Below are 10,847 nucleotides of genomic sequence, written 5' to 3'. Positions count from 1 at the left end.
TCTCTTCAGTTTGAGGGGAAAATTGCAATTCTTCAGCAAAATGGGCAAAATATCCTTCAGCATTTTACCATCGTCTTTCTCATGTTTTTTTTCCTCTTTGGTTTAGTTTTTTTTTTTTTATTTAATTCTGTGTGATGCAAAAAAAGAGCTAATGGTTCACATAAATTATTCCATAAAACCACACACAACATACCTATTTTTATGACCACAGAAACCACACACACACACATGAAAGCAATTGAATGGAAATAAATCCTTCGGTGTGAGGAGAGAAAATAATAAAAAATTGTGTAAAAATTGGACATTTCGGCAATTTCCTTTGTGTTTGGGGTGCGCGGGAATGGACAGGAGAGGTCAAGAGGGTCATGGCGGGAATATTACATGTACATATGAGAGTGAAGAGAAATCTTCCAGGGAATGAAAGGAAGAGGGTGCCCGGAGTGGAGGCTGCGCGAGGACAAAAATGCAATTAGTGATCTCTTTTGAGCGCTGTGCCACGGGAAATGATGTGTGATTGAAGCCTTTTGTTGCCCACTTAAGGCATCCAGCAACACAACAATGTTCCCGCGCGCGAGCTCTCAAACAACGCGCCCCGAAGACTCAATCGATGGGCCGCCCATCGTGTCCAGTCCATTCATTCAGTGGAAGTTACTCGAGTAAGGCGGACGTCGCGGATACCCGCGAGTCGCGTGTCTCTAGCACACACACTATTCGTGTTCATGTAGGAAGGTCAAGAGGTGGCGACCTACTTCAGGATATTTGTTACAAAAATAAAATAAAAATTCCATGTGATTGTGCTCCTTTTTTTTACAACAAAGAACGCCTTTTCAAGGATATTTAGCCTCTAAGGACAGCCTTATATTAGAAAGTTTTATATAATACTATAAGAAAAAAATGTTTAAAGTGTTGGTGAAGTTCTATCATGGATTAATTGCATTTACTGCTCTCAATTCTCTCGGGGTTTTTGGGCATAAATTGAGTGATTTTTCCAGTGTACCTACAACGGTGAAAACCGTGGAAAATGACACAGTTCTCCTACCATGTTCCCACAATGGTGAGAAAATTAACAAAAATAAATGAAGAAAAGGATCTTCCAACAATTGAAGATTCTTCCTCTTTAGAAAACCGCGATGTCCGCGAATTTGCGTCAATGATTGTTGCCAATTTAGCGTGATTTGCTCACACAATCGTCACCACAATTGATGGGGATTATTGTTGTGAGATAAGAAAGAGATAAATATTAATTTATGCACGGCGGATGAAACGTCTCCTTATTGCCGCAGTTACATCGCATCTCTGGCGCAATTACTTTTGCCAACCAGATGCTTCACCATCCGAAGAATTCTTCGTCAATGAACTGGTTCTTATAAGATTGAGAAGCAAAAAATAATGAGAGGTCTTTTTCTGCAGAGTTTTCTTCAAAAGGGGGTTCTCACCTCTTTTGCCTTTTGCCATGAGGTACCTTGAAAATTCTTACTCTGTGTGAGAAATTCTTTTGTGACAATAAGGATATTTTTTTGTGATTTAGTGAGCAATTTGAATTGTAATTTGCTGGATTTTTTCTTTTACATTTGTTGGGGAAATTAATGAGTATTTCCCATGGAATTTTCTTCTTCTTCTCAATGGTAATTGCGGTTGGCTGAAAGTAGAGAAAATTTTATAGAAATACATCCCATTGAAATGCTTGAGAAAAGCTGCAGAAATTACAGTGAGTTCACTACATAACGAATGTTTTATTTTGTTGGATAAATATTCAAATCATTTGAGAATTTCTTTTAGATTATTTTGAGGTCTTTCATAGAGGTTCGTAAGAACTTAAAACGGATTAAGAAAGCGAGGAAATTAAATGCAAAGAATCAGCTTTTTAGACTAATAGATTAATGAGTTTTCTTAGGGAGAAAATACGAGAAAAATTCTTCACAAATGAATGATTTTTTTTTACAAAAGAATTTCAAATTAAAGAAAATATTTTCGCAGAATTAAATTAATATTTTGGCGTTAATAATTAATTTATTGGATTAATTATTTTTACTAAAAGAAAGAATTTGAGAAGAATTATTTAAGAATTCTCTGCCTTTTCTAATTAACTTTGCATTTAATTTAATGAATAAAAATTGAATGATAATAAAAAGTTTTCAAACGTGCCGATCTTATTTGTTAGCTTGGAAAAAATCTCTCTTTCTTGGCTTATTAATTAATCAATTAATTGAGCTGCATTCTTTTAACTACCTATATGCTGTAGAATTAACAATTTTATGTTCTTATGCTACTTTTGTATTACTAAAAAGGCTTTTTATTTTATTTCTTTTCAAGCATTGATTTACCACTTTAGTAAATTAAAAGAAAATTTTCTAAAGCTGCTTAAAAGAAAATTTAACATTCGTTGTATTGAGCACTCACTGTAAATTTATCATTGTCTAATAAAAATCAATTAAATCCATTGATCTTTTCATATTACTTTAACGAATAACTTCTTAAGCAATTTTCCCCTCCTGTTTGCCTTTTTTTGCATCCTTCCTTTAACCATTTACCCCACATTTTCTTTTAATCAACAATCTACTTAAGGGAATAAATATTCCTTCAATTGAATTCTCAGGAGAGATCCCTTAAAACCAGGATTTAAGATATTTTTTCTGGAACTATCAAACATTGAAAATTATTATTTCTCAGCCCATATAGGGAATATATCGATAAAATATAGGCACAAAATCGCGTGAAAATGAGCGGGTATTTTTTGCCGCCCTCGAGGAAGGCCAAAAAAACAAGAAGTCTCCTCGAGAAATGTGCTCAATAATAATTGAATAAACAAGCTGAAAATGGTGAAAAACATTGAATTGTGGAAGTGGGTATATAACAATCGATAAATCTACATTATTGAGTCCTCGCCCTATCCGCTGGTGTGTGCCCCTTCCCTCCCTCCCTCCCAAATCAATCAACTTTTGTACAACTTCCCTTGACGACACACAAAAAAACGCACCGCAATGGCTCAAAAAAGCATGACGGACGCTGAATGGTGCGGCAGCACAGGGGGCAAATGCATGGAGGGTTGATCATTAAATGATAGGCTGTATCAATTACCAAACCCCGCAGGCCCCTACACAAACATTCGGTGGCTGCGAGATGAGCTGCTGCTGGCTGATTCGGGGAATGCTGCCTTCACGCCACCCGAGAGGGTGCAGCTCTTCAGGAATGGAAGCTTGCAAGTGACGAATGTGAAGCTAGAGGACACGGGGGAGTATCTGTGCCAAATTGCGGGGGATTTTGGCTTGGCAATCCAACGCCATGCCATTGAGGTTCAGTGTGAGTGATTTTCAGAGGGAATTTCCTGCGCTTCCTGTGCAAAAATCATTCATCATTCCCGGTTTTTTCTGGACGAGGGAATAACGAATATTTCCTGAAGAATTTTCTCAACAGTCGAGGGTTCCTTTTGAAATTAAAATAAATAAAAAGAGAATTTTATTTATTGCTATATATGTTGCTATGTATAGTATTGTGCTATGTATCCACCCTCAATCATTCTTGATAGTTGATTTTTGCACACCATGCGCGACGCCTTTTCCGCTCTGCTGCTCATACAATATGCATCACAAACTTCCTTCCTGCACAACAGATCCCCCATCAGTGATCTCATACCCCAGCGGTGAGGTGGCAATGAAAGTGGGTGCTCTGTTTGAGATTGTCTGCGACGCACGAGGGGTTCCCTTTCCCATCATCACGTGGCGACGTCCAGGAGACAATGCCACGGATACGGATCACGTGGAGAGTCGCCGGAGGTTGCTGGTGGACGTGAAGAGTCGCAATGATGCCGGTCGCATTGAATGTGTGGCTGACAATGGATTCGGCACACCAGCAGTGTCAGGAATACTCCTCGTTGTTCAGTGTGAGTATATCTGCCCGAGGAAGCAGCTGATTCCTCTCCCCCAAAAAATTCACGCGCAATATAAAAAAAAAATCTTTAAACAGTTGTACCGGAAGTGAAAGCCGAAGCGAGTATCGTTCACACCAAGATTGGGTTTCGTGCTACTCTTGAGTGCTCCGTCACGGCTGAGCCAAGTGCCGTGGTCCACTGGTTCCATCACACAGCCCCCATTGTGTTTGGCAACAGAAAAATCACCCGTCAAGACACTGTCGTGGTGCGTACTATACAATTTTTGCACGAAAGGTGCCACATCTCGTGTACTTATCTATATATTTTTTCAGTCTTCACGGTCCCAGGAGCAACTTCACACACGCTCCCGCCATCTGCTCATTGTGGACAATGTTCAGGATATCGATTTGGGCATGTACGAGTGCAAAGCGGAAAATAAGGTGGGCGTCAAGAGTGCCATAATCGAGCTCACGGGACGCCCAATGCCATCAATCTTCAAACCATCAACTATTGCCTCATCCCCAATGACGCATAATCTAATCTGGCAAACGGAGTCCTTGTCGCCAATTGCGGAGTACAAATTGCGCTTCCGGCAGGTGCCAACTGGGAATCTCACCCCCAATTCACGCCTTCCACCGCCTGATTGGACGGAGCTCACAATCCCCGGGGAATTTTCCGATGGACCCATTCATACGGCTGGATATGTACGTTGAAAATATCCTGAATCACCCTTTATTTTATTAAAGGACATTATGCACGGAATAATGAAAAATTTCATAGAGTTCTCAAAAGGATTTTATTCATTTTTTAGAACTCTCATTAAATTCAACAAACATGAAAATCCACAAAAATTCCTATTGATGAAAGTCAATTAATTAATTAAATTTAGAGACTAATTAAAGGAGTTTATTCATCGGTATATGGGTAAATCCTTCGTTCGAGGCAATAATCAGGACATACGAAATCTTGTAAAGGATCAAAAGAAGATAAGAAATCGCCAATGAGAGTAGAAGATAGCTAGGAAGAGCCACCAAAATTTGTAAAAAAATACAGTGAATGACGTCAGTATTGGGCTTTTTTCTACTGACAATTCATGAAGCTTTTTATCTTGTTATTGCTTCCTCAATAGATTTTTATAAGATAATTTTATGCTTCATGCGTTAAGAAAATAAAATAAAACTAAAATTATCAATAACGACGTCATTATATGAATTTTTAGGAATATCTTTGGTGGTTTTATTTCATCTAATTCTTGTGAATAATGGTGGAAAATTTGTTAGAAGATTTTTTACTTCTTCACGAGTATCCTGATTAATTCATCGAATGAGACGATTTTTCATACAGAAATGAATAAACTCCTTTAGAAACTTTCTCTATACAATGTGCTTAATGTCCTTTTTATTGAGCATAATTTGAAGTGTTTGATAAAAGGAATATTTCTGATTTTCTTTAAATCAAAAATTCAAAACTTTCATTGAAAAATTATTTCTTTAATTAATATCGCAATAAATTGCTACAAATTACGAAAAATATAAAACCTTATCTTAAGTTCCTTCTAATAAATTTTAATCCTTCAATTTTAACGATTTAAAAGAAAAACCATTTCTTGTAATCTTTATAAATTTACATTTTTACAAAATTTATCAAACAACCATTTAAAATTACATAGAACAGATAGAAAAGTCAATGTTAATCTTTAAATAAAATATTCTTTAGGTTCTCCATGGACTTGCAACGGGCAGCGTTTACGAGGTGGTTGTCTCGGCTCGCAATCGATACGGCTGGAGTGATATCAGCAAAATTGTGAGATTTGCCACAGCTGGAGAAAGTAAGTTTATCTCCTTATTATTATTAAAAATCAAAAATTTTAAATTCTTATTAAATATTCAATCAATTTGTTAATTTTTTTGAAGAAGAAAAAAAAACCCGCTCTATGTATGTATAATTTAAGAGAGCTTTAAGCTTGGTTGTGTTCTTGAGTAGAGCTTTCAATAATTTGAAGCAGCAATAGACGTAGTGATTAAATATTCCTCTGAGAAGGATTTTCCTTCAATTTCAGTTGATTTTTAAATAAATTTCCCCCATAAATATCTCCCACAGTTGAGGAAGCAACAATTGTGTCCACAGAGACGATTGATTACGACCAAATAGACGACAATATAATTCCAGATTTAAATTCATCGGGGAATTATGATTACTCAACATCCCGGAGTGCAGGAAGATGTGGAGAAATCACCTTGAGTATGATGTGTTTCGTAGTTTATTGGATAAGTTTGTACCAAGAGTGGTGAGAGAAGATTAAATTGGCAGTTAAGATACGATAAATTGATGTATTGATTTCACAAATTGCATCTCATCCTCTCCCCTGAGGGTGGGAAAATTCATCTTCAATTTTCCACTTGTTGGAACAACATTCACGTGTTGATATCGCATATAAGGAGTGCTGTCGAAAAGGATATTATTGCGTTGTTGCTCCCAAGTCACGTTGCAAAACGTCGCATCCGGCGGCTCCTGAAGGAATTTAATTTAAAATTGCACAAATCCCAAAAGAGTTAGGGGAGACCGGGGTTAAAAAGTCACTTAAGGGTTTAGAAAAAGCTCAAAATATCATATTTCCCAAACAGATAAAGCGAAATGTATAGCTCATTTCTTTAGGAAATTTACTGCACTACAATTCTTTCTCAGATCATTTTGTTCTATCTAGCTAGGAAATATGATATTTTAAGCTTTTTCCAAACCCTTAAGTGACTTTATTAGCCCCGGTCTCCCCTACTAAAATAGTTTCAAGGAAGGAAATTTATCGTGGAAAAGTCACTGAAGGAGTTTAGCATGAAAATGTTTAAATTCCTCTTCGCATGAGAGGGAAAATTAATTCGCAACAAAGTGGAAAAGTTCCTGTACATATAAATATGTATATTTGCTATGTTGCATATGTAATCCTCCCCCCACCCTTTCCTGTAGGACTATTAAATTATCCCTGATATATATATCCGATATTATCTCTCGTGGGAGTTTTTGGGGGAATTATTTAATTCGTTGCAAGCATGACGTGCATGCAATCAACATTATTTTTTGTACAAATCTCCATCATTTCACGTTGAGGTACAATTTTTGATGTTTATTTCACAGGAAATGATTTGAAAATCAATGCATTCGATGTTGATCCCCATTCAAAGAATTAATCTGCAGTGAAAATTTGTAGAGAATCAGCAAAATATCAAAAGTATTTGAAAATTTAAAAAAAATGCAACAAAAAAGTAAAACTAAATTAAATAAAAATTCTAAAATGCAGAAAATATGCATTGCGTGACTATATTTAATTGCAGGATGTTCAAAAGGCATTTTAGCATATAAAAGCCATTTCCGTCATTTCCACTTTGCACCCAGAAAACACTTCAAACTGATGAGAACTTCCATTACGATTAAATTAGGAATGTTCATTAACATTTCTTTTTCATCATCAGAAAATTACTCGGAAGATGAATTATGAAAATTATGTATATATAGATATTAAAATATTTGCAATTAAAAATGATAATATTTCAATTTGACTCTTTAGTTTGAATTGCATAGGAATTTAAGAAATGGGTTAAAAAGGGAAAAAAAATAATGTCTGTATAGGGAAGAGAGGGGTAAATTTGGCAAAAAATTCGTGAGGATGAATTTTGTTTTGTTCTCTATTTTCTTCTTAATTTCTTAATGTTAATTTTTAAATGTTTAACGATTATTTTTAACGTTTGACTTTAATTTTCTTAGATTAGGCATTTCTTTTAACGCCTGACACTTCTTTTGAAAGATTGACGATTCTTTTTAGCGTTTGTCTTTGTTTTCTAACGTTTAATTTTTTTTTCTAAATTTTTATCATTTTTTTCTAACGTCTGAAGCTTTTTTTTAACGATTGATATTTCTTCTACATTATTATTTGACGTTTAACGATTCTTGTTTTTAATATTCAACGAATTTTTCTTTAATGTTTGAAATTTTATAAACTTTTTCAATTCTTTGACGTTTCTTTTAAATACTAGTCGATTTTTCTTCTAACGTTGAACGTTTTTTAATGTTTGAAAATTCTTTTAATAATTTTTTTTGATGTAATTTTTAGCAATAGAATATTTTCTTTCAAGAAAATTCCTTAGATAAACACCCCTTGATTTTTTTTACTTCTAGAGGAAAGCTTGAACTTTCAGAATTTGTAGAGGAGTGTTTAACCGTAACATCTAAACAGAGCGAACCCCTTTTCAACCTAAACGTTTCAATTTAATCATTTTCTGTTAAATACATTTGCAGGTACTTATCAATAACAAAATTGCATTTAATGATAATTTAATTAATTAATTAATCATCATAAAATACTAATCAAATAACAAATTAATTTAAAATTAGTTTAATGCTCAGTGCAATGTATATATGTGAGCAAATTTTAATTATAAATTCTAACCAGCTTTTGGGAATAAAAAAAATAGCCCTAAAGGACACCAAAGCATCCGAAAAACTCTGAATAAAATATAATTTTTGGAAAAAAAGAATGAAGGAAGAAAAAAATGAATATCCTGAATCCCTCATATCCTGTTTTTAATGGAAATTCATTTTATGGGAAGGTAAAAATACTTTTCATATTTTATGCTAAAAAAATTATCCCTCGCACATAAATACCTCATGATGGCGCCTAACTGTGGCGATTCACCTGCGTTGTATGAGAAGGTTTTTATTAGTGCGAAAAGGAGCAGGAAATCCACAACTAGTGTCACCGGAATTGAGTGTGTAAATTGCCCAGAAATGATCTTCAGCAGAATCTCTCAGCGAAGTGGACGAAAGAGAACATCAGGCAATATAAACTTCTGCATGTTTCGTCGCAACTAAAGAACTCTCCAAGTGAAGTTCATAAATAATTTATTACGCAGAAGCTTTGCACTTGAGATTCCACCAGCAATTCCGCGCGGAGCAATTGCTGCCTTGACTTCTGGGGCTTTATTTGCAGAGAAAATTGAGCACCGATTTACCTGATGTGGACATGAAAGTGAAGAATTACACCGCCAAATTGGGATTTATCAGCTTTGCCGCAAATTAGATTAATTACGTTGGAATTGGTCAATGAGTACTGTTTGCTTCTTCTCTTTTTTTTCTGCCTTCCTCCGCGAAACTCTTTATGTTTCTTTTAGCAGATTTTTACCCGCGAGACAGGTTCCTAAAGATATTGTTCTTACACCAGCTACAGCAACAATCGTGGTTTGATGTGTTCCGCATGAGTTGGCGAGAGTTTGTCTGAAAATGTTTAATTTGAAACTATATAATGGCAAAAAGGGGTTTAGAAAAAAACTACAGTCAGAGCATCAACAATCATCAATTCTTTCTAGTTAGTTAATTCTCCATAATTTCATATTTATCCATGCTTCTTGTGCCTCAACTCAATTTTGCGCCAACGAGAACTCCTCTCATTTTTTTATTCTTCCTCTATTTTCTCGGCATGTGGCGGAGTATCTTGGTGGAAACGATGAACATGGCATCAGGAGTCAGACACCAGACAATGGTGAATACTCAAACATACAAGAGCCACTTGATTATAATTAATACGATTATGAGAAACGTCCACTGGTGGATGATTTCTGATCATGCAACATTCGCGCAATGCAACAAACGGAAGATTTGCAGGAGCAATCAATACAGTAAAATAAATTAATTCGTCTTTTTTGCCATCGCCATTCTTGCTACAATTTTCTTCGCGACACAGCGAGGAAATAATATTAATTTAGAACAAGGAGTAAGAAAAAACTAGAATCACGTGATATTGCAACTTGCGATTTACTCATTCAGTATACACCTTGTTTGTAGCATTAAAACCGGCTGTTGAGGCGCATATTCTCACAATTTACGATAAGACAAATATGTATATTTTTCTCTCTAAGGATTGCTATATAGGGGAACCTGGGAAAATTGTTAGAAACTCTGAGAAAAATGTAAGTCATCGTAAAAGAAACTAATCTTAAAATAGAAAAAATACCCTTTTTGCAGTTCAAAGATTTTTTTTACAAAAGATTTCAAATAAAATATTTTGTGGGGCAAACTGAAGCATAAAGGTATGGGGCTGAATGATTCACTAACGAAGAAATACGAAAACGAACGATTTATAGAAAAGTTGAATATGAATATAAGCAAAAGGAAACAAAAAGAAACGAAAGAAAACGAATTCAGATCGTCTAGATTATTTTAGTATAGCCCAATAGATCTTTCCAAAATTACTGCAGAAGATATCACTTAAACCCCAAGCTCTCCTATTCACAAAAAAAATTAATGCAAAAAACACGATTATTTAATGACGTGTAATTAATACAAAATTCGAGTAATAAAATGAATGAAATTTTGAGAAACCCTCACAGAGCGAGAGAAAAATGAAAACGAGAAATATACAATTCAATAAATTCCTCCACTGGTTGCGACCAATAAATTGAGATGGGATCTTCGGTCTGTCGAAAGTAGAGAAGAAGTATTTTTTTTTGAGTTGATGAGACATAAGGCAAAAAGATGGGAAATTGGAGTAAAGCTGCTTCGTCTTCGTGAGGGTTCATTTCATTCATTTTCCTTTCACAATTTTTTAGCGTCATCCCAACCCCCATTAAATTGTCGTTGGTGCAACGGAAAGAATATTTTTGTTTGTTTTCTCACTCATGCACCTGGTTTTTTTGTAGCAGCCCGAGTTTTTCTCTCTCTCTTTGGCCAGAGCAAAGGCATAGCATAAAAATATGTTTAAACTCACCAGGTTGAAAAAGAGCGATCTGTGGGTATCCGTATGCTTTGTATTATGGGGTATAGTGTTTGTATGTGGTTGAAGAAGCCAGCAGAAGCCTCTCTTGTGTGTCCCATTCCATCCACTTCCCGGCAAAACATCTGCTCGCAGAACGCACTCATTCGGTTGAGCTCTTTCTACCTCCATTCGTTTGGGTTCTACCTTTTAGTTTGGTGCCTGTGTCGCAATGATGAGGTC

General features: G+C 35.4%; 1 protein-coding gene across 1 annotated transcript; it reads left to right on the top strand.

Moving 5' to 3' along the window:
• The first annotated feature begins 631 nt into the window (after positions 1-631).
• On the top strand, positions 632-6,193 carry LOC129788567 (hemicentin-2). Its single transcript, XM_055824749.1, has 7 exons — positions 632-1,054; positions 3,091-3,300; positions 3,611-3,880; positions 3,964-4,133; positions 4,201-4,572; positions 5,585-5,696; positions 5,969-6,193. Exons 1-7 carry the CDS (start codon positions 895-897, stop codon positions 6,157-6,159), a joined length of 1,485 nt encoding a protein of 494 aa, XP_055680724.1. The 5' UTR covers positions 632-894; the 3' UTR covers positions 6,160-6,193.
• The last annotated feature ends 4,654 nt before the right edge of the window (positions 6,194-10,847 follow it).

Source organism: Lutzomyia longipalpis, chromosome 2 (genome assembly GCF_024334085.1).
Source record: "Lutzomyia longipalpis isolate SR_M1_2022 chromosome 2, ASM2433408v1".
NCBI classification, from domain to species: domain Eukaryota; kingdom Metazoa; phylum Arthropoda; class Insecta; order Diptera; family Psychodidae; genus Lutzomyia; species Lutzomyia longipalpis.
This window is presented reverse-complemented; position numbering and strand designations above follow the sequence as displayed.